The sequence below is a fragment of the Spermophilus citellus genome, assembly GCF_964194105.1.
Source record: "Spermophilus citellus genome assembly, chromosome: 2".
Classification (NCBI taxonomy): Eukaryota; Metazoa; Chordata; class Mammalia; order Rodentia; family Sciuridae; genus Spermophilus; species Spermophilus citellus.
The window spans coordinates 246,140,535-246,164,883 of NC_138183.1; the positions used below are offsets into that span (position 1 = coordinate 246,140,535).

The window sequence follows — 24,349 nt, forward strand, 5'->3', positions numbered from 1 at the left end:
CAGTTACTCTAGAGGCTGAGGCAGGAGTATCGCAAGATGGAGGTCAGCTTCAGCAACTTAGTAAGAACCTTGTCTCAAAATTTAAAAAAATTAAAAGGCTGGGGAGGTAGCTCAGTGGTATAGGACTTGCCTAGAGTGTAGGAGTCCATGGGTTCCATCCCGAGTACCATTAAACAATAAGTAGAGCTGGTCTCCACACTCAAGGTAACTGCGTGGGACACCATGAAATCACTCACAGCTTAGAGGGGGACAAAGGGCTGGAGAGACGATGTGCATTCACCATAAGGACCATGGGGCGTCATGTACTTGTGTCCACTGGGACAATGGGACACTTGGGAGAGGATGAAAAGCCATCTTCTTCCATCCGATCGATACTGGACAGGAGGGCCTGCTAGAACAGAGCAGCCCACGGCGTCCAGGATGACCGCAGGGAGGCGGTGGCAGAGCCAGCTGCTGGGGACAAGAAATGAGGCTTAACAACAAACGCAAGCCAACCCGAGCCCATGGCAGCCAAGCAGAAAACGTAGACCGTTCTTATTTTCTCGTGCCCGTGTCTTACAGGACTTGACTTCCCAGCATCCGGCCCAGACCCAGCACGCAGTGGGTCCTCAATAAATGCTAACTGGGGAACGCAGTATGTTTTGGATGCAGGCAATGACATTTCCTGCAACCTTAAAATGGTGTAATTAGCCCGGCGTGGGGGTGCACGCCGGTAATCCCAGCAGCTAGGGAGGCTGAGGCAGGAGGATCGGGAGTTCAAAGCCAGCCTCAGCAGCAGCGAAGCGCTAAGCAACTCAGTGAAACTCTGTCTCTAAATAAAATACAAAATAGGGCTGGGGATGTGACTCAGTGGCCAAGTGCCCCTGAGTTCCATCCCTGGTACCTGGCCCCCCTGACCAAAAAAAAAATTGTGTAATTATCATCCATCTCTCACCTCCATCCTTGAAGCAGATTGGCATCCCAAATGCCTCAAAATAAGCTGTCCCCCAAGTATACCCCGCCCCCCGTCCCAGTGGGCTTCCTCCATCAGGTGCACTGTGCATTAGACCTCGCCTCCCCCGCCATGTCCTCTCTGGACTGCAATGACAGCTCCCTGGCCAGCTGGGTATGAGCGTCAGACGCGGCACCTGGCACTTATTCTGGTCACAGTCTCCACGGGCCTTTATCTCCGAGATAGCCAGGGCTCCCCCTCCTCCTTAGGTCAGGTGTTTGTGTTCCTGCAGCCGAGCCCCAGGAAGAGATTACACGGGAAATCTCTGAATTCTGAGAATTTGAGGGCCCTGGCTGCTGTTGGGGTAAAGATCATAGTTAAAAAAAAAAAAAGGTTTGCATTTCTTATCGGACCCATTGTGGCCCTGGGGTGATGAGGGCTGGACAGAGAGTACTTAACCCGCAGCCCTGGGCAGCTGTCATGCTCAGACCCACTGCCACCTGGGAACCTAAACCCGGGAGGACATGAAGGGGCTTGGGGTCCTGGGGCTCGTGGCCCTCTCCGAGTGCTTGGTCACGTAAGTGGGGGACAGGCCTCACCAGTTCTTCCTGGGCTCTTTCTGGCCCCCTTATTCTCTGGCCCTCTATTCTGCTGCCCGTCCAGGGTGGAGAAGGAAATGGAATCTTCCTTGGCTTTCATGAAGTTTAAGTCTCTGTTTATTGAAGAGTTGCTTGCCATGTGTTCTGGGGGACCCAGTCCTGCAGGGTCACAAGACACATCATCAGTTATGTGAATGGCACTCCCCAGAACTGTTCATATACAACCTGGGCAGCTGCAGGGGTGAACACATCTGGGAACAGCATTTCGGCCACATTTATTTCTAGGTCTTCTCTGTTCTCTCCTCCTCCTCTCCTCCTCCTCCTCTCCTCCTCCTCCTCTTCCTCCACCTCTTCCTCCTCCTCCTTCTTCTTTCTCTCTCTCTCTCTCCCCTTTACCTCTCTCTCTTGGGCTTCTTTGCACATGGAGAACTAACTTACTTACTTACTTTCTTTCTTTCTTTCTTTCTTTTTTTTTTTTTTTGTTTGTTTGTTTGTTTTGTTTTGTGGGTTGGGGATACCGGGGATTGGACTCAGGGGCACTCAACCACGGAGCCACCTCCCAGCCCTATTTTGTATTTTATTAGCAACAGGGTCTCACTGAGTTGCTTAGCACCTCGCCATTGCTGAGGCTGGCTTTGAACTTTCGATCCTCCTGCCTCAGCCTCCCCAGCCACTGGGATGACAGGTGTGCACCACTGCGCCTGGTTCCATCTGTTGACAGGGAGGGTAACTGTGACTTAGAGAGGTCACATGGCTTGCCTGAGATCATACAACAGAACCTGGATTCAAACATAGGTCTGTTGTTCGTGGTCTTCCCATGGCGTGCAGTGACCTGCACCCAGGACACTCACGAGAATACTTGTAAGATGCCCGCAGTCATATTGTAGCCCAGGGCTGTCTCTCATTTACCCTCTTTCCCAATGGTATTTAAAGAATCCCCCTGATGGAGATCAAATCCATGCGAGAAAACCTGCAGGAAAACAATGTGTTGGACGATTATCTGGAGAAATATCCCTACAGCCTGGCCTACAAGTTTCTTGACAACAGCCCAGACCCAGGAGTAGCCTATGAACCCATGAGGAACTACCTGGACGTGAGTGTGGGGGGTGGCTCCAGAGCGCCCCCTAGGGCTTCTTCCAGCCCTGGGCTCCTGGGGGAAGTGTGAGCCAGCTGGGGGGGGGGGGGGGTCCTGCAGGCAGAAGCAGGGGGAACGGTGGCCTCTCCCCCTAAGAGAACCCCTGGCCTCGGTGGTGGGACAGTGGAGACTGGGCCTAACAGGGACCAGGTTCCAGGTAAGTCCTTTCTGTGCCAACAATCGTTGCGGGCACCCAGGAGCCACAGCGTTTGGTTTTTCATTCTTTCCGAAGTAGTGGATCACTGATCCCCACTGAAGGGTGAGCCACGTCTAATCAAATGCAAAACTCCAACCAGAGTTCAAGTTCCATACTTGAACAGGTAGAGGCTGCTCCACCGCTAAGCTCCAAGATTTGCGCAGATAAAGTCAGTGCACCTGGTGACGTGCAGGGTATAAAAACTGGGAACCAAGATCCTCGCCTCTTCTTGCAGAATCTATAGCCCAGCCAGAGAAATGGGCAAAGAAAAACTGAAGGTCAAACACAAGGGCCAGCTGTGGAGTGCCTGCTCTGACTTTAGAGAAAGGAAGGGGCACAGGGGCTGGGGTAGCCTGGGTGCTGCATGCAGGAGAGGAGAGCGGGGTGGAAAGGACTTGAGAGCCACAGGGGAGAGTGCAGGGCGGCCAAGTGGAGGCCCTGGCCTGAGCGGAGGCGCGAGGGGGGCAGTTGGGAAGTGGTTTTGGGGAATTTGGGGCAAGCACCGGGGGAATCAGAGGGATGGGCCGGGAGCCTGAGCCTCGCCCTCCCGCCCACAGGTGTCCTACGTGGGCATCGTCAGCCTCGGCACACCCCCCCAGGACTTCAAGGTTGTCCTGGACACGGGCTCTGCTGACCTGTGGGTGCCTTCCGTCTACTGCCGCAGTGGGGCCTGCAGTGAGTGTCCCAGTCCCCTGCCCTGCCCCCTCGTGTCCCTCCACCCTCTGGGCCCCGGGCAGCCTCACTGGCGCTCCCCCGATGTCTTGCAGCCAGCCACAGCAGCTTCGACCCCCTGCGCTCCTCCACCTTCCTGGTCTCCGGCCAGCTCTTTCACCTCGTCTACGGCTCTGCAGCCATATCGGGATTTCTTGCCTATGACACCGTCAGGGTAACGTAGAATCCAGAGGCTGAGGCAGGGCGGGTCCTGGGAGTGACCTCCACTTACAGAACCTCAGCAGGGTCAGCTGGGACTGCCTGTCCCTCCTGGAGTCTCCCCCTCCACCAACCGCTGGCCACCCACCCTGCGGGGCTGTGTCCCCGGGGGCACACTGGCTCCCCTGGGGTAACCCAGAGAGTGGCCTCCTCCAACTGCAGGAGCCTGGGGTACAGAGATCAGCAGGCGCAAGGCTGGTTCTTCCAGCAGCAGGGAGATAAGTGGGTTAAAACTACCCACTTCCCACAGCCCGCTGCGCCAGGTATTCTGTTGAATTCACTGGTCGCATCCTCTCCATAACCCCACCCCCACCCACCCCCACCCTGGCAGGCACTGCTGTGATCTCCACTCTCAGAGGTGAGGGAACAGAGAGGGGGAGGGCTTTGCCCAGGGTCACACCGCGGGTTAGTGACAGACAGGGGTGTGGCTCAGTTTTCAAGAGAAAGTAGAACTGGCTCCAGATGCCACTCAGGAAAAACAGAGGACAGAATCCGAAGCTGCTGAGCGGTGGGCTCTTCCCCGAGGGGTCCTGGAGGCCTCTGACAATCTCATCAACCTGTGGCCTGCACCCTCCCAAAGTGTCCGAGTGCACACACATGCACCACCCCCAGGAGAGCTGCAGGCAGACCTTCAGAAGCCCCAGGGACGCTGGGTGCCTTGGACCCCACAGATGCCCTGGGGGCTCCTGCCTGGGAGAATCTTCTGAGGCGCCACCGTGGCGCGTCCTGGCCTCAGTGCTTTCCCAGGGAGCAGTACCCCCTCCCCACCCACTCCAACCCAGCCCCACATCCCAGCCCCCACGGTGAACCTTCTCTCCGCAGATCGGGGGCCTTGTGGATGTGGCCCAAGCCTTTGGCCTGAGCCTGCAGGAGCCTGGCAACTTCATGAAACACGCCGTCTTCGATGGCATCCTGGGCCTGAGCTACCCCAGCCTGGCCTTCCCGGGAACCACCCCCGTCTTTGACAACCTGTGGAGACAGGGCCTCATGGATCAGAACCTCTTTGCCTTCTACCTGAGCCGGTAAGTTGGGGCCAGCAAGCTCCTTCTCCAATTTGGCAGTACCACACGTCCAGTTGCACACAAAACTGTGACTGTCTGATCCAGAACATTCCTTAGAAGTAGTCGGGTCCAGTCGTCAGCAGACTGTGACCTGGGTCCAGATGAGGCCCACCATCTATTTTGTAAATGAAGACTTTTATGGAGAAGGGAATACCAGGGATTGAACCCGGGGGCGCTTTACCGCTGAGCTACATCCCCAGCCCTTTTTATTTTTTATTTTGAGACGGGGTTTTGCTAAGTTGTTGAGGCTGGCCTTGAACTTTCGACCCTCCTGCCTCGGGCTCCCAAATCGCTGGGATTACAGGTGTGCACCACAGTGCCCAGCCTTGTAAATGAAGTTTTATTGAAACACACATGTGCTCATTCATTTACCGATGTCTGGCTGCTTTCACACTATGGTGACGGTGCTGAAAGATGCAAAAGATTTTGTGCCGCATGCAAAGACCAAAGATGGAAAATCTGGCCCTTTATGGAAAGAGTTTGCTGACCCCTAGAGCCCAGTGCCTTCATCTGGCAGATGAGGCTCAGAGAAGGTCATTACATAAGACAGTCCAGTCTGGTACTGGTCAAGGCAGGACTTGCCCCCAGTCCTCAGAATGCTCCCCCACAGTGGGGGTCAGTCCATTCAGTCTCCAGCCACAGCTCTTGGCAAAGAAAAGCTGAAGTTAGCCAGGTGAAGTGTCGCACAACTGTAATCCTAGTGATTTGGGAGGCTGAGGCAGGAGGATCATAGGTTTGAGGCCAGCCTGGGCAACTTGGCAAGACCACTTCTCAAAATAAAAAAATTTAAAAAGAGTTGGGAGGTGTGTGGCTAGAGGCAGAGCTCACCTGGGTTCAATCCCCAGGATCTCAAAAGAAAAAGAAAGAAGACAAAGAAAAGCTGAAGTCTGCTGACCTGGGGTCTGGCAGAGGATCGAGGAAAGGCAGAAGCACAGACAATAGATCTGTGTCAGTGGTTGAGCCCTGAGCTCTGGGGGGAACCAAGATCAAATCTCACTCTATAGCATGACTTCAAGCAAGGGTTTTAACCTGAGCCTCAGGAACACTCCTACTCAATCAAAGGCGTTAATTCATTCAACAAACATTTATTGAGCACCTACTATGTGTCAGGTGATAAGAGGTAGAGAGGAAATCAACAAAGAAGTAAACAAATAAAAGTGAATAAACTGGGGACAGTAATCGGTTTGGTGAAAGCAATAAATCAGGCTGATAGAACAGACAGGGATGGGGTGGCCTTTCTGAGCTAAGGCCTCACGCTGGGAGTGGCTCCAGAGGCAAAGTTCCCGCAGGGGGAGGGGGAATGCAAGTTCCCCAGGAGGAAGGAGCAGCCAAGGACCAGCCAGAGGGCCGCATGGCCCAGGGTGGGGCCTGGGTTAAGGGAGTGGGGGTCTCTGAAAGGGGGTTGAGCAGGGAAGTCCTGAGACCTGTTTTTGTTTTATCTTCTATTTGAGTTTAATTTTACTTTAATCAACTTTTAATAATTGTTCAAATTTATGGGGTGCCATGAGTTGATTTGATACATGTACCTCTTGTGGAATGATCAAATCAGAGTCATTAGCATCCAGTTTGCACATGTGAAAGCTCACCCTGGGTGCTCACCTGAGAATCCCCAGAGTGGAGGTAGGGAGGCCAGGGAAGAGGCTGCCGCAGACTCTTTAGGAGAAAGGGCAGATGCTCAGTCTAGGGGAGAGGGAGGAGTGGAGAAGCCAGGCCGTAGGTTGAAGGAAGAGGTCACACAACTTGCCAGAGGATCAGATGTGGAAGGAGAGAGGTCAGTCGGGATGTTTCCTCCCTCACAAAAATTTTACTGTGAGTCCAGGACCAGATGCATAATTTGCAAAATAATATGAGGACTGTGTTCCAGAATATCTAAAAAAAATCAGGGGTGGGGGTGAGGATCAGTGGTAGTATGTGTTTAGCAATTCACCAGACCCTGGGTTCAGTCCCTAGCACCAAAATATAAAGCACTGAGGACAGCAGAGGTGTGGGGCCCTGGCAGGCCCGGGGCCTGTGGACGGCACAGGTTTCACGCTCACGAGGCCAGCCTGTGTGGGCCTGGACACATGGCCTAGTCCCCAGTAGGAAAATGCCGGGCTAGACCTGTGGAGGTCAGGCCCCTCTGGACACAGCCTCTTCCAGCTCTATCTGAGTCTGCTCAGATCCTGGGGGGCACCTGGCCCTCTTCAGAAGAGCAGGTGCTCAGAGCCCCACGGGGAAACCAGACTGACCCCAGCCTTGCCGTCAGGAGCCCTGTGACCAACCTAGGGAGGTCCCCACCCTCTGCCCCCAACTTCCCTGTCTGTAAAGTGGGCAGCACGATGGGCCCGCCCCAGGGCTGCCTGGATCCAGTGAGCAACATAAGCAACCCAACGGTGACATGCAATGACCTTCCGCCTCCTCCCCCTCCAGCAACGAGGAGAAGGGCAGTGTGCTGATGCTGGGCGGGGTGGACCCCTCCTACTACAGCGGGCAGCTTACCTGGGTGCCCGTGTCCAAGCCCTCCTACTGGCAGATAGCCATGGACAGGTAAGCCCCCGCCTCCTCTCCCCCCACCCCAGGTGACGCCGCCCGGACCCACGCACATCACACGGACACGCAGGTCCACGCTCGGACAGGCACAGGCACCACATCCACGCACAGCAACACACACGGCCACCGGGGTGGACACACACAGTCACAGTCACCAGACACGCACACAGGGTCACACAAAGGCAATCACCCAGTCGCACACTCACACACAGAGACACACACACCCTCACACACACACACACACACACACACACACACACACACACACACACACACCCCTCCTAGCCTTGGCTTCGGAACCTCTCCAGGCTTCTTGACTAGACAAAATGGAGCAGGCCCGAGCCGAAGGCTCTGCAGGAGGGCTGGGCTGCCGGCCAGGGGAGCAGTCATCTCTGGAAGAGCCATGAGGGTGCCCCATGCCCGGGGCAGGTGGGAAGCAGAGACCAGGGGTCAGGGAGAAGTCCAGCCGGCTGGACAGACACGACAAGCGACCACCATCCCGCTGTGCCTAGGACCTGGGGTTCCCCAGTACACGGGGCGTTCAGTTTGAAAACAGGGGAAACCCTGGGCAGCCAGGAAGACTGGTCACCCATGAGCCCAGGCCAGCGGCAGGGAGCAGTCTGCTGGGTTTTTAAGATCTGGAAGCGTCCACAAGAGGACACGGCACCCAGCCCAGCCCAGCCTTCCCCTCAGGCTGCCGCAGCCATTTCCTGGATCAGGGGCCGCGTCTGAGCCAGGGACTGCCACGGATGGAACCGCCATCTTCTCTCTGGCCTGGAGTTGGTCTGACCAGAGGCAGCTCTTGGCTATCCCTGGCTCCTTCCCTCCCTCAACCAACGTGTTGAGCTGCAGTGGCCGTGTGTGGGTGCCGGACCCTGCATCTGGGAGGGCTGACTATGTGAACAACGGGTCACACTGTTAATAAAGTACCACTGGGCTACCTGCTGGGAACCAGGAGGGCAAGGCAGATGTGACCAAGAGAGAAACCCATCTAGTCTGCGGGCAAGACTCCCCGAAAAAGTGACAGTTTAGCTGGAAACTGGAGGATGAGGAGAAATGAGCCTTCTAGGAAGGGAGACCTGCTTGTGCAAAGGCCCTGGGGCCAGAAAGAGCAGCGGGATTTCAAGAATGGAAAGGCAAGCGGGCAGTGGTGGAGGGCTATAGGACCAGAGGCTGAGCTGGAAGGATCACTTGAGCCCAGGGGTCGGACACCAGCAATAGAGAGAGACAACAGAGAGAGACCCCATCTCCAAAATAGAGACCCCATCTCCAAAACAAACCAAGTTAAAGGCAGTTAAAGAGGTGTAGGGTGACCGACACAGAAGGAAGCAGGGGCGCAGAGGCCAAGGTGCCGTGCCCTTCTGCAGACAGCCAGGGATCGGCCGTCGGGCGGCTGCACCGTGACCCTGGTGTCTGCTCTGCGCCCTGTCTCAGCATCTCCATAAACGGGAAGGTCATCGCCTGTGACGGTGGCTGTCAGGGCATCATCGACACTGGGACCTCGTTGCTGAGTGGCCCACCTGACCACGTCCTCAACATCCAAAAGCTCATCCACGCCCAGCCCGACCACCACGGCCAGGTAAGGGGTGGAGCCGCAGCTCACTCTGGGCTCCCCACACCCGGGACCAACCTTCTGCTCCCCACCCCCCCCACAGTATGTCGTGGACTGTGACACCGTCGACACCCTGCCTGACATCCTCTTCACCATCAACGGCGTCGACTACCCCGTGCCAGCCAGGGCCTACGTCCGGAAGGTGAGGAGCCCCATCCCAGGACCGGCCCTCCCATCTGGGGGCTGGTGGGAATCCTGGGGCTGAGAGGAAGGAAGGGCCCCCCCCGGTGGTCACAATGTGAATTACGGCGGCTGCCCAGCCCAAGTTGCTGGGCGGGAGCGTCCATAACACAAGCATCGGACAGGCATAAAGAGCAAGCGTCACCCCAAGCTGGCACAGCGTGAGGGGCAAGGAGAGGGGACTCAGATCCTCTGCCCCCCAGAGGTTATGTGGCTCCAGTGGTTTAACATGGAAAGTGAGCTATTGCCATCCCTGAAATAGGCCGAAGCAATAGTGAAGGGACAGTCCTGCCATCGTTATGAACAGCGCTCCCTTCCCATCTCAAAACCGCCCTGGTTTGGATGATACGTGCTATGGTCACCCTAGCCCGAGGTCACAACTGTGTCCTGCTAAGGTCCAGTTCTGACCTCCATAAACCTCAGCGACAGCCAGGGGGTAGGGATGTGGACGTGAATGGCGGACGCACAGGGACCCCTGGGCACAGCCCACAGGAGAGGCTCAATACAAGTCAGTGCCCTTGAGAGTCCAGAGCAGGCCAAAGGGACTAAAAGAGACTGTCCACAGAGAGGAAACCAACTCATCCCAGGCACAGTGTGGCAGGAGGGGGCCGCTGGCCAGGGGCAGGTCTACCTGGGCTCCGGGCAAATGGTGCCCAGGACTGTGTGAGGAGAAGGTGTGGGCAGGCAAGTCCCCAGAGTGGCCTGCAGACGGGGGATGTCCCAATGCTGAGGGGCACCAAGGAGTGACCCAGCCCAGCAGGCAGTGGCTGAGGCTGGGGAGCTGGGTCCAGAGGAACTGCTGGGCCCGCGGAGCCCAATGCTGTGGAGTGAGGGAGAAGCAGCAGAGGGCAGGGGAATGGCTCAGTCTGGCCCAGCGGGACACCCCACTTCTGCAGCCACACAGGGGAGCCGCTCAGTGACTCCTGTGAAAGGAGGGGTGTGACACTGGGAAGCCACCGGCTCTGAATACTGGAGGGGGGGACAGGTGGGGCTCAGAGTGACTAATCCGTGTTTCCAACTTCTCCAGAGTCATTCCCACACCTGTTACAGCGGCTTTGAAGGTCTAGACCACCCGTTTTACCCCGAGACCTGGGTCCTGGGGGACATCTTCCTGAGAGTCTATTTCACCGTTTTCGATCGGGCCAACAACAGAATCGGCCTGGCCCCTGCAGCCTAAATGCTGGGGCTTCCCCAGGAGGCTGCCGGCCCGCCCCAACACAGATGGAGGCCACAGCTGTCAGATTCCCACCCAGGGAAGCCGAGGGGAGCTGTCCGGGGCTCCACAAAGCCTCAGGGTTGGTGGAGAATAAAGGATTTCATTTGCAATGGTGCTAACACTAGTAGTCACTTTCGCTCTGTCGAGGAGGCCCCTCTCAGTGAAGGAAGATTCTAGAATATAGTCTAGAGCTCAAGGGAGAAAAGCCAAATCCAACTGGCTCGAAAGCAAAAGAGACCTAAGGAAGAAGCGTGGGCCAGCTGCAGAACCAGAGCCGGCCCAAAGACCCTAGAGGCCAGTTAAAGAGACCAAAAGCCCCTGCTCGTCCCCGTCCCTGGTCTTTGATCCTCTGCCCTCTCAGAGGGGACAGCAGTGCCACCTCACTACCTCCTCATCCAGAAGAGGGGCAAAGGATAATTGAAATAGATTCTGCTCTGTCCACCTCTAAAGGACCTTTGACAGGAGGCTTCTGCTGGGAGTGGCCCTGGGTGAGCGGCCCTGGTGGCTCCCCAGCTCCTCACAGGACGGAGAAGGAGCTCCAGCCACCAGCTCTCTGCCACCCACTCCTGCCATGTCCTTCCCAGCTCTGCTTCCCACAGGATGGGCCCCTGTGGATGCCGCAGCCATTCCCGCCCCACAGATGGCCAGCTCGGCTCTCCTGCTGGCTTCAGACTATCTTGGGGGGAGAATCCCATGAAGGGGGACCAGGTGGACAAAGCCCTCGGTCTTCTGGAGCAGGTCGCCCAGGAACAGTTAGGAAGCCATTTAGTTTAGGGTGAGACCCAAGATGTCAGAGGGCAGAGGGAGGGGAGTCCCGAAGGAAGAAGGATCAGGAAGAATAAATCAAGGGGGAAACGAGGCTGCTCTCCAGCAAAGCATGGCAAGAGTGGTGCTGTCGTCCCCCTCATCACCCTTCCCCTCAGGACCTACCTACCACCTACCCACCCGCTGTGGGGGGCCCTGGGATACAAGTTTCATAGGAAACTTCAAGCTAAAGGGCCACCTGGCTGATGGCCTGCCTCCCCCAGAGAGCCACTGTCCCCCCTGTGGTTGTCCCAGAGGTCATCTGTCCTTGGACCCAACTCCCACACCCCACCTCCCTCCTCTGGATCAGGTGACATCCCAGGAGAGAACTCTTCCTACCTTTTAGGACCTGACTGAATGAGTTGACCACAGGAAACTTTCAGAGCCCAGCCCGGCGCAGTAGCCTGAGCGGCTGCAGCCTCAAACACACACAAGACGAAAGCCCAGAGGCTAACCAGGAACCAAGGACATCAAGTCACCATGGTGACATCCGGAGGCCAATGCTAGGGGCAATTTTTTTTTTCTCTCTTCTTAGACTTGCCTTAGGTTTTTTTCAGCGATTGCTGTTAAGGAGAGGGGGAAAGCTAAGCGTTATTTTACAAAAGACAGAGCGAGAGCTGCAACACAGAGCAGCCTGTCTCTCTGGGGCTGCCTGGGTCCCTCCTGGGGCGGGTTGTTTTCCCCAGAAACAGCCTCCCCAGCACTGACACCTACAGGCCAAGGTGGGCATGACACCCACCCACCGCACACAGATTCACCAGGTCTCGGCCCATGAGTTCCAGCTACTTGAATGGCTACTTGGCAACATCAAATCACTGTCTTACAAACTCTTCTTCCTTCAGGCCTGCTAATCCCACTCTAACAAATAGACTCCACATAGGTGTATATGTAGTACATATATATACATATATAAATGACACATATGTAATTAGTAGCTAATAATTGCATACTTACACACACATATACATATATCTGTAACTATCAGCTATAAATTGTTTATTGACTCTAAAGATTTCCCCAGGGAATCTACACATACCCGTGAAAACTGGAAACCACCCCAGATTCTAAGAGCAGGGAATTTATTGACGGGAAAGACTCTTCTGCTCTTAGAATGATGCGTGTGCACTAAGTCTTTATAAAGAAAAGCACCTGGAGCTGTAGGGAACAAGCACTCTTCCCCCACAGTCTGCCCCCCTCCTGCTCCCAGCTCCCTCCGGCATTACAGTCTCACAAGCTCTAGAATTCACTTCGCTTGCTGATTTTCTGTCTCCTTTCCTGGAGCATGAGCTCCGGGGCAGAAATTTAACTCTTGTCTTGTGCTCTGGTGAACCCGCATTGCTTAAATTAGGGCCTGGGACGTAATAGATGCTCAGTAAATATTTTGGGGCAGAATGTTATGTGAAATCAATGTTCAGAAAACACGACCCAGTAACCCTGATACCAAGACCATACAAAGATGGATCAAGGAAAGAAAACTACAGAGCAATATCCCTGATGAACAGAGATGCAGAAATCCTTAGCAAAATCAGAGCCATCAGGCAAGAGAAGGAAATCAAAGAGATACAAATAGGAATCCTGGTCCTCTATACAGAAGACCCCAAAAATTCCCCACCAGAAGGCTTCTAGAGCTTATGAATGAGTTCAGCAAAGTGGTAGGACACAAGGTCAGCACCAGTCATCCATAAGTCAATAACTTTCCCATAGTCCAACAGAGATGCAGTGGAGAAAGAAGTTAGGAAAACCTCAAAAAATAAATTAAAATACTTGGGGATTAGCCTAACCAAGAAAGTAAAAGAGCTCTGCAATGAAAATTATAGAACACTGAAGAAATAAATCGAAGATGCCTTAGAAGACGGAAAGACGTCGCCCGTTCTTGGATAGGCAGAATTAATAGTGTCAAAATGATCATCCTACCAAAAGTAATAAACAGATTCAATGCAATCCCCATCAAAATACCAATGACATTCTTCACAGAAGTAGGAAAAACCATTCTAAAAATCATGTGGAAGAATAAGTGACCCAGAAAAGCCAAAGTAATACTAAGCAAGAAAAGTGAAGCAGGGGACTGCCGATCTGAAATTATACTGCAGAGCTGGAGTAAGAAAAACAGCACATAAACTGAAATCAAATTGCAGGCATGCATGAAATTGTGGGGATGAACCCAACTGCTATGTGTGACTATAAAGCTCAGATTTAAAAAAAAAAAAAAAAAACTTCAAAATAGACGTGAAGATCCGTGGGACAGAATAGGAGACACGGAGACAAACCCACACACCCACAGCCATCTGATACTTGACAAAGGTGCCAAAAATATATTTTGGAGAAAAGACAGACTTTTAGACAAGTGGTGCTCGGAAAACTGGATAGATATATGTAGAAATGAAACTAGACCCTGGTCCTTCACCCTGCACAACAGTAAATTGAAATGGACCAAGACTTAGATATTGGACCAGAAACCTTGCAACTGCTAGCAGAAAAGCTGGGGTCCACACTCCATCACATAGGGGTTGGTACCAACCTCCTTAACAAGATCCCCAAAGCACAAAAATAAAACCAAGAATCAATAAGAGGGATGTCATCAAACTAAAAAGCTTCTGCACAGCCGAAGAAATGATTAAGAGCATGAAGAGTGAGCCTACAAAGTAGGAGAAAATCTTGGCCACCTACTATTCCAAGAGGGGATTAATATCCAGAATATATAAAGAATTCAAGGGGCTGGGCTGGGGCTCAGCAGTAGAGCACTTGCCTAGCATGTGTGAGGCCCTGGGTTCCATCCTTAGCATCATATAAAAATAAATAAATAAAATAAAGATATTGTGTTCATCTACAAGTAAAAGAATTTTTTAAAAAAGAACGTAACACAAAACTTCACATACATACACACACAAAATAATAATAATCCAATTGATAAATGGGCAAAGAATTAAACAGAAGCTTCTCTAAAGAGGAAAAACAATTGGCCAGCAAATATATTAAAAATGTTTAACATCCTTGACGATCAGGGAAATGCAAATCAAAACTACACCAAGATTTCATCCTACTCCAGGCAGAATGGCCATGATTAAGAATACAAACATTAATCAGTGCTGACAATCTTGTCGGGGAAGAAGGTGCGCTTGTACATTGTTGGGGGGACTGCAGACCAGTACAACCACGTGGGAAAGCACAGGAAGACTCCGCAAAAACTAGGATGGAACCGCCATATGACCCAGCTATCCCCCCCTTGGATTTTCTCAAAAGCACTAAATTCATCATACTTTAGCAATACAGCCACATCAATGTTTACAGAAGCACAATTCACAATCGCTAAATTATGGAATCAATACCGGGGCCTGTCGATAGATGGATTAAGAAATGATGGTACCTGTATACAACGGCCTTCTTCTCAGCCATAAAGAGGAATGGAATTGTGGTGTTGGCTGGTGAATGGTTGGAAATGAGAATATCAAGCCAAGTGAAATAAGCCCGACTCAGAAACTCCAAGGTCAATTATTTTCTGTCATACGTGGAAGCTAAATAGGAAAGGAGGAGGGAAGGGTAGCATGACATAAAGATAAAGGGACCATCCGTAGCACCCAAGGGAATAGAGAGGCAGAGCAGAGGGTGGGAAAGGGGAGGCAATGAGGCCTAAATTCTTTTTAAAAATCATGTCATGTGTGCATATAAATACACCACAGGGAGTCTCACCCTTACACCTAAGTAAAAAGAATCTATCAAAGAGAAGTCAGTAGATGAGCGAAAGAAAGTTCTAGAAGAGAAGAGGAAGGAGAACAGGGGAGAGGAGGAAGAATGGGAGGGAAAAGAGAAAGGGGGGGTGTCGTGAACTGAAGTCGAATTGCATGCACCTATGAGTTTGTCGGGATGGACAAACTATGTGTAATTGTAGAGCTCTAATAAAAATCAATCAATCACTCAATCAATAAACCTTAAGGGGGGGGGGACACGATACAGGTTCCCACTGAGTGTAACTGTACAAGCAAGGATTTGGCGTTGCTGTCTTCTGGGTTCACTGAACGGCCCACAGACCAGGGGCAGAGAGGGGCTTCAGCCACAGAAACTTCTGATCTCACAGTTCTGGAGGCTGGGAGTCCAAGGTCAAGGTGCTGAGGCTGGCTTCTTCCGAGGCCTCTGTCCTTGGCTTCCTGATGATGTCTCCTCCCTGCTCATCTGTGTCCTCTTTGGTAAGGTCATTCGTCATAATTGAACCCACCCTCGTCACTCCATTGAACCGAGATTACCACTTTTGCGTGTGTGCGTTAACTTTTTACTCGGATATGCTCAGACATAGACACAGTGCACAGTATGATGACCCTCTGTGTCCCAACAGCCAACTTCAACAATTATCCTGGCCAACCTGTCTACAACCCTTAGTCTCCCCCCATGATATTTCAAAAGAAATCCCCTCCACTGTGTGATCTTATCCATAAATATTTCACTAGGTAGCTCATTAGAAAGTACAAAACACGGGCTGGGGCTGTAGCTCAGGGGCAGAGCACTTGCCTCGCATGCGCTGAGGCCCTGGGTTCGATCCTCAGCACCACATACAAATAAAACAAAGGCAATCTGTTCATCTCCAACTACATAAATAATTTTAAAATAAATAAATAAAGGCATTCTGTCCATTTACAACTACAAAAAAATTAAGTATAAAGCACGCAGTTAAATCTCCAGGGGCTTCACAACTGTCACACGTTAAAATCATAATAATTCATACATCAAAATCAACCCGCATTTCTCTCAAGCCTCTTACTCTGTAGGTTCTTTATTCCATTCTCTTTTGGGCCCCCTTGTGATACTTTTGTTGCAGACAATGGGCTGTTTGTCTCCTGAGTTTCCCGAAGCCTGGATGTTGCCGAGTGCTTCCTACCACGTTGTTTAACAGGTCCCTTTTCTCTCTAGTCCCTGTGTGGATCCAGAGGCTTGATCAACTCAGCTTCCCTTTTTCTTCACTTTGGGTTCCTGGTGTGTCCTTCGATCAAGAGGCACGTGAGGTCTCCATCGCCCATCAATTTATTAAAGATTACAAAATAATGCGACGATACTGATGCTATTTCTTTATCACTAACTTGATAAAAATCAGATTCTCCTCCACCTGTGTCTTGACCACTGGGTGATAAAGTTTGTATAGGAAAGAAGGTAAAGCTGGATTCTGCCCCTTCCTTCACCTGTTTTCAAAATAACAAGTCGCTCATTAGTATCTTCCAATTAACAACTAACTGGGCAGGATTTTTTCTTAGTTTCAGTATCATCTCATGGCTTTAAACATGCTCGATGTGTTGCAATCCATTGCAGTTATTATCTTTGTTAACGCTCTGACTGTCCCAGCTTTGGCCTCTGGAGGCATCAAAAGGGAGTTCTGACATGACCCAGGTCCTCTCTGGAAGCTTCCTTGCTTTGCTATGATCAGATGTTCCTTCCTCATCTTGAACATTTTCTGCTCAAGACCTGCAATCCGCCATTGCTCCCAGAAGTTTGGTTCAATGGGAAACCATATATCAATATCATAAACTGGATGGGGTGCAGTGGCACACGACTATAATCCCATCAACCAGGAGGCTGAGACAGGAGGATCACAAGTTCAAAGCCAGCTTCAGCAACTTGGCAAGGCCCTAAGCAACTTAGCTAGATGCTGTCTCAAAATAATAAGGATTGGGGATGCGGCTCAGTGGTTAAGTGCCCTGGGTTCAATCCCTGGTATAATAATAATAATAATAATAATAATAATAATAGGAGGAGGAGGAGGGGTGGTAACTGCTCCTAGGTTAGTCCCTGTTTCTTGACCTCTTTGTAAAAGGACCTGGTATTTAGAAGATTTTGAACCTTTTCTCTTCTTACACGTGTATTTGCTTACTCCCACATCAAAGCATCTCTGTTGTCCATGACACCCAAGGCCAGCTTCCCCCAGAGTGTTGCAAAGCAGCCGGGGGCGCCTTCTGGGTCAGTCCTAAAGGAGGAGCAGCTCGGTCCGCGGTGGACTCCTCAGCACTGGGGAGGCTGCGATGGGTCAGGGAAGACGGGCGAGCGCCCTCTGTGGGCTGCCGGCACTCAGCACAGGACGCCAGCAGTTCAACGGTGCACGCGCGCCCCCTCCTGGCGGCCCTTGCTGTTCTCACCATGAGGCTCCCGGGAGCGGCGGGCCACTTACTCACCTGGCCGTCCCCAGGGATTCTCTTGTCTGGGGCTTTAACGACCCCATCTGGCAACAGGTTAGGATTCTACATATGCACTTTGAGGAGGACGCAATTCAGCCCATAACACCGATAAACAAAGAATGTTGAGATGTGTTAAAAGAATACAGAATCCAGCTTAGAGGGGCTCCTTGAGACCAGATCAAGTGTGGAAGTGAAGATGGTAATAATGGATCACAACTCCTTGGCTAAAACAAAAATCTATGACTCCGTACTGATCACTAAATACAAATGGAGGACTGGGGGTAGAGAGCTTCAGGTGTGAGGGCCTGGGTTCCATGCCCAGTCCAACAAAAACAAATGCAGACAGCCCTGGGCGCAGTGGTGCATGCCTGTGATCCCAGCGACTCCAGAGGTGGAGGCAGGAGGATCACAAGGTCAAAGCCAGCTTTAGCCACTTAGGTCCTGTCTCTAAAAAATGGAAAAAAAAAAAAAAAGGCTTGGAGATGTGGCTCATTGGTTAAGCAACGTTAGATTCAACCCCTGATATCCGCCCCCCCAAAAAAATACAAACAGCTAAGTTAATAGTAAATTGCATGAAATGAAAGCTCTCCTTGCTGTAGAATGCCAATTAAAAGATGTAAAAGAAATGGTAGTTAGAAAGTCCCACTCTGCAACCATCATTTTAATAATGGATGTAAGCATAAATGGATGCTTAAAACTTGGGTGTTTGACAGGTTATTTATAGACCCAACTTATCTCCCTACAGAATACCTTAATAAGCACAAGGCGATAACTGCAGTGAAAATCCTGGTGTAGAGATTCCCCTTACTGTGGTCAATAATGGAACAAAACGTGATACGAGGCCGTGAGGCGGTCCACATCACTTCTCTGATACTCCTGCTAAAAAATGGGCAGCCTGAATCTAACCATGAGAAAGCAGCCAGCAAGCCCAAAGTAGGCCATTCTGGAAAAGAAAGAAGAAAAGAAAAACTGGTCAGTACTCTTAACAATGTCCAATGTCATGATGGAGAAGGCAGGACCAGCCCCAGCCTGAAAGAGACCAAGGAGACCCAGCAACCAAAACTAATGCCTGGCCCTGGGCTGCATCCTGCACCCGAAAATTTAAAAATCATCAGAAAGGGGCTGGGGGTGTAGCTCCGTGGTGGAGTGCTTGCTTAGCAAGTGCAAGGCCCTGGATTCCCAGGGTGAGACAAGACTGAGCTCGCCACCAAGAAGGAACAGGATCCAGCTAGGATCAGACCAGCTCAGAAAAGGCAGCGGAGCCCAGGTGTTACTCAGCTGGGAGCAATGTGGCAGGAGAGGGAGCAACACCAGGGGTAAAGGAGCTGGGGTCCTGTGTGGGGACTTCAGCCTCTGTCCCCAAGGGAGGCTCATCTCAGGCACCAGTTTAGTAAGTACTCCCCAGGGTCCTGGCAGGTGGGCTGGCTGGGGGAGGCGCCCTGGGGAGGAGCCGGTACCGACATTCCTTTGTCCCGCCTGGAGACTGGAGCCCAATTCCTTGGTCATGCTCCAGTTCCCAGGAATTTTCCAGTGCCTGCTTCAGGGCTCCATCCCTCCTTCTCCATCCCCACCCCCCCCCAGGCCACTCCCAGGTTTCCTCTTCTGCTTCCAGTTAACTCCTGCTCTGCCCGGTACCAAATTTCTGCTGCTACTTCCTGGAGAAGCCCTAATTCTGCATGTTACCTAACACGGGTACCAGAACCCTTTCAGAGGGCCAGGCAGCTAGTGGTGGAAGATTCGGGTTCAGACCCCCGTCACCCCCCTCTCCCTTTCCAGACTCTGGTGTGAACACATTCCTGACCCCAGGAACCATAGGGCCTCCTCAGCTTCCTGACTGTCCCCTGAGGCCCTGGACCACAGTCCTGGGCCCGTGCTGCTCAAGGGCCCCAAGATCCAGAGCTATCAGGGTTTAGAAAGGTTTATATTTTGTCTATTTTTTCCAATTATTACATTGTAAAAGATAGACATAACGTGAAATTTACCATTTTAATCATCTTAAGGGTCCAATCAGGGCTACTAAATACATGCATAATATTCTGAACCATCCCGCCCCTTCGTCTCCAAAACTCTTTGTCTTCTGTAAAACTGAAACTGCGTCCCCTTTGGTCAGTAACTCCCCAATTTCTCCCTCTCCCCCAGCCCCTGGCAACCCCCATTCTACTTCCTGTCTCTGAATTTGACTACTTAAGGCCCCTTAAATAAGTGGAAGCCAATATTTCTATTTTCGTGTCTGGCTTATTTCACTTAACGTGGTGTCCTGAAGGTTCATTCGTTCTACAGTGTTTCTCAGAATCTCCATCTTTTTAAGACTCAATAAGACCCCATTGTAGGTATAGACCACATTTCACTCATCCATTTATCCATCAATGGACACCTGAGCTGCTTCCAAGCTGTAGCTATTGGGAACAAGGCAGCTATGAACACAGGGGTACAAATATCTCTTAGGGACCCTGCTTTTTGTGTAGATGCCAGAAATGAAATTGCTAATCATAGGATAGTTGTTTTTTTGTTTTGTTTTGTTTTGTTTTTTGGTTTCATTTTGTAGTACCAGAGATGGAGCCCTGGGATGCTCTACCACTGAGCCACACCCCTAGTCCTTTTTATTTCAGTTTGAGACATGGTGTTGCTAAGTGGCTGAGGCTGGCCTTGAACTTGAGATCCTCCTGCCTCAGCCCAGTGACATCCTTCCAAATGGAGCATTGTCCACTCACCTTGGAACTACTGTCCACACACCAAGCAGTTCTTGGTTGGTCAGTTGAGAGGTGTTCATGGGACACTGCTGAGCCCGGCAGCTCTTCATGCAGTTCCTGAGTCAGTCTGGAGGAGAAGGGACCCTTTGCTTGTGTCTCCTGTGTTCTCCAGTTGACGTGGTCCCAGACAAAGCATCTCCACTTAATTATGGAACTCTTGTGGACACCCGGACACCATCCTAGACATTATGGGCATCTCAGGTTTCAAGATCATCTTATGTCCTTCAGTCACAGGAGTAGCTTCCACTAATGTCCCATCAGGAGTGCCAAGTGCCCTCGGGCAGAAATTCTGTAGCCCAAAGTCCTAGTAATTGTCAGGGGAAAGCTCACAGGCTCAGTCTAGGTCCCACAGGAGGCCATCCAACAGAGAATGGGTCCCCAGCACTCCAGCTGCCACACCTCACTCTGAGCCTAGTCAGTCTCCCTGGTCCCACTGGGCAAGTCTAATTAATATTGCTAGAAGGTGGCTCCTGTTTTACAGTACTATGAACATGAGTCCCAGTCAGACACAATGTCTGTCCCCATAATACAACCAGGTGGAAGGGAGGCCATGCTGGACATGAAGCATGTCTTAATATGCCCGCGCCCCCACAAACTCCTCCCTGCACCCACCACCCTTGGCTTCCCTATCTGTGGTCTCTGTGAGGACTTTATGCATGGCTTGTGGTTATACAGTAGTTAGGGAGGGAAAGAGCTCCCCAGCCAGGCATGACATCCCATGCGGGCACATATAGGGCAGGCGCAGGACCTCTCTACCTAAGTCCTGTTTGAACCAGCCCCTTTCATAACCCTTGGCAGCCTGGGTTCTGTGTCTAGTCCCAGAACTTGTCTTCATTGCAGACCATTTTACCTTCTCTGCTGTAAAAGGCTTTGTACCCGCAGGGGTTTGAGCCAGGGGACCTTCCGGCATTCTGTTATCTGACTGTTGCCCTGGACAATTTCAGATCAGATATCTCATTGCAATCTCTGCTTCTTGACTTCTTCAATTTCTCCAAAGGGGAGAAATGCAGGAAAAACCTGTTTGGAGCCCTTTAATGGTGACCATTAGGGGCTCCCTTGGGTCCTCTCGATGTTCTGTAGTGCCGTCTTAAAAGCCCAACTTTTTGTCTGTCTGTCTGTCTGTTTGCAGTGCCAGGGTTGGAATCTATGACCCTGCAAATGCAAGGGCTCTCCCGCTGAGCCCCCCAGCCCCAATCCACTTCCTAAAACACATCTGAAGATTTCCACCCTGCTGGGATAAGTCCCAAGACCTTCCTTTTTCTTTTTTCTCTTTTTGGTTTCACCTTTACAATGCTGTGTTTATGCCTCCTTTTTTACTGGGGATTAAATCCAGGAGCGCTCTATCCCTGAGCCACACCCCCAACCAAGACTTTTTATTTTTTATTTTGAGACAGGGTCTCGCTAAGTTGCTGAGCCTGCAGCCCCAGCCTCCTCTTATTTCTGAATGACCATTTAAAGTTTTCCACCTTCCTGGGAGAGTTCTTCGATTCTCCCCTTTGCCCTTACTGTTCTCTGGTTGAATAACCCGATATTTTTATTAGCATCTGGAGACTCAGGAGGGGAGCTGGGGAAACAAGTCCCACAAGGCTTCCCAGATTCTCTTTTATTTTGCAGCAGGGGGAGGGGGGTTCCGCAGTGCAGGAACCCCCTGTGTCACAACCATGATCCGGGCAGTGGCCTGCTCAGCTGGTCACCATGGAGCTAGTGCATGGCTGGAATATGAAGCACATGAGCTGCTTTGGCGTATTCCTCTTGTCCTTGTGAGGTATCTCTTCAAGGCCAATGGACAGTCCAGTGGCTTCGATCCCGTCCACCAGGCTGGCTAGTCCCTTGGGAGTAACCGGTGTGTCTGGCTCACATGTAATCTGCGATTGCTCCATAGAGAGCTATGGAGCCTGGATCAACCTCAACGTGTGCCGCTCTGCAGCATTTAAAACCAAAGCAGCAGATCCAGGTGCCGTGGTGCACACCTGTAATCCCAGCTACTGGGGAGGCTGAGGCAGGAGGATCAAAAATTCAAGGCCAGCATGGGCAATTTAGATCCTGACTCCAAATAAAAATGGCTGGGGCTGTCACTTAGCCACAGAGCAATTGTCTAGGATGAGCCAGGCTCTGGATTCAGTTCCCATACTGGAGGGTAAAAACAAGAGAACTGTGATTTCTAAATGATGCCTCTCACAATCCACTCCAGTAAAAGGCTCCCCAGGGAGCTGATGATGGGGATCTAAGAGATGAAGCTGGTCCTTCACACTCACCTGCTGGTTTCCACAGCTTCTTGCCCCCCCACCACCACCACCAATTGATGCCTCCTTGGGAGTCCATAGGTCTACAAGGAACTTTCTGTTTTGTTCCTGCAAAAATTTTCCCCTAGCTCTGAGGCCAGTGGCCAAAGCCCAGAGCCACCGAAATCTGAACTAGATCTTGATTAAGGTTCGGTCTGCACCGCTTTGACTTTCATTTTAGTTCTTACAGATAACAATAAGCAAGGGACTGTCCATTTTGCTCTTTGCTGATCAGTTTGCGTTGCTAGACCTCCAGGGAGCCACCTCCCCAGGAGGGGGAGCCACCCGTAAACGCCACAGGGAAACTTTTCATCACTGACTGCAGCCGCGTGGCCGCCAGGGAATCAGACCTCCTCATCCCCCACCCTCCCGTCCCTTTTCTTCCAGAACCATGAGAAGTCTCCGAGAGCCAGGGCTGCTCCAGTAGATCCCACATCACTGACGTCAAATCCATGTAGGAAAAGAAAAATCGACTCAATCTCAGACTCCCTTTCTCCTACTGTGACTCCCACAACATACACCACCTGTGACCCCAGATGCTGCGGCGGAGGAGGGGGTCCCCACACACCAAGTGATCAATTCTACAACCGTCGACCCCAGATTTAACTGCAGTCTGACACCGTCTACCTGGAGACGCTGTCCAATCTCCCAGTGAGAGGCTCGGTCCCCCAGGCAGTCCCTACTTCAGACCTAGTGGCCAGTCTGGGCCTCCAGAACTTCTGACAAACTGGCCAGCTGCAAATTGGGGTTCCCACAGTTCCACCCTGGGGTTCCATTAATCTGCTATCACAGCTCATAAAACTCAAGGAACCCTATACGACCTGTACCAATTTCCCAGGGGAACCAGAGGATGCTTTAAAGGATGCAAGTGAGCTGCCCGGTGAGAGGAATCGGGGGAGCTTTCCAAGGACAGTAGATGGGTTAGCAAAATAAACAAACAAACAAACAAAAAACCCAACCAGGCCCTTTCTCAAAACAGCTAGATTTAGGAGTAAGAGATCCAAACAGGTCTCCATGTTTAAGTGGTTTGTGTATCGTCCAGTGGTCAGTTTAATGAGCAAGCATTTGAGTCTCTCCTCGCCAGGCGCTGGGGAACGGTCCCCATCTAAGATGGCAATGCCAAGGTCGGAGGCTGGCTGAAGAGGGAAAGCAGATCCTCACCAGGTGTCGTGCCCCCAACCCCTGGAGGGGAGCAGGCAGGCTCAGAGAAGACCTCCAGGAGGGTGGACACTAAGGCTGGCCTTTAAAGATGGATACCTTGGATGGGGAGAGAAAGGCAGAACAGTGACTGAGAGGTGGAAAGGACAGGACCCGGGGACAGCCCCTGGGAAGCCCCTGCCCCTGCTGCCCAAATGGCCCCGGGGGATCCTGAATGTTCAACTCCTGGACCTCAAACAGGTCCCACGTGTAGCCTACTGGAGTCCCTCAGGGCTTCGCTCAACGAGTGTTTCCTGAGCACCTACTAGGTGCCAAGTGCTGGCGCTCAAGTGCCCTGGGATAAGAAATGATGACTCAGACGCGGTTCCCGCCCTAGGGGTGCTGGGAGATGAACGGCAGAGAGCAGAGAGATGGAGTTGGCCACAGTGAGACAGGCCTCAGGGACCCACAGGCTCAGCCCCAGGGTGAAGGTCACACGGGAGGCAGCGCTCAGAAGCCTGGAGATGAAAGAGGAGATTGGCTTTTTAATGGGTCATCGCGGCAAGCCGCGGACAGTGCTTCAGATTCCCCTTGCGGTGTTTTTGGTTGTTTTGGGGTGCTGGACTGGAACCCAGGTCCAGAGCACAGGAGGCCAGCGCTCGCCCAGGGAGCCACACCCAGCCCTCCTGGTCCAGCTGTTTAACCTGAGTGTTAGTTAGGAGGAGTCCCCGGGGACGCCCCTCATCATAACTGGCTGTCGGGGTGCCTGTCACCATGGCAGGTCTGCTGCACTGTTTAGGGCTTGTCCCGGGAGGTCCTTAGGAGGACCTTGGGT

At 51.9% G+C, this 24,349-nt stretch overlaps 2 protein-coding genes across 2 annotated transcripts in view; both read left to right on the forward strand.

Moving 5' to 3' along the window:
* The window catches only part of CD5 (CD5 molecule), a 244,353-nt gene that overhangs the window by 67,368 nt on the left and 152,636 nt on the right, over positions 1-24,349 (forward strand). The gene's annotated exons all lie outside the window — the stretch shown is intronic.
* Positions 1,456-10,350, forward strand: LOC308641906 (pepsin F-like; the record flags this gene model as incomplete). Its single annotated transcript, XM_081280483.1, has 9 exons — positions 1,456-1,508; positions 2,464-2,623; positions 3,419-3,540; positions 3,633-3,747; positions 4,614-4,813; positions 7,262-7,378; positions 8,816-8,960; positions 9,037-9,135; positions 10,201-10,350. The coding sequence occupies 9 exons, from the start codon at positions 1,456-1,458 to the stop codon at positions 10,348-10,350; spliced, it is 1,161 nt and encodes a 386-aa protein (XP_081136609.1).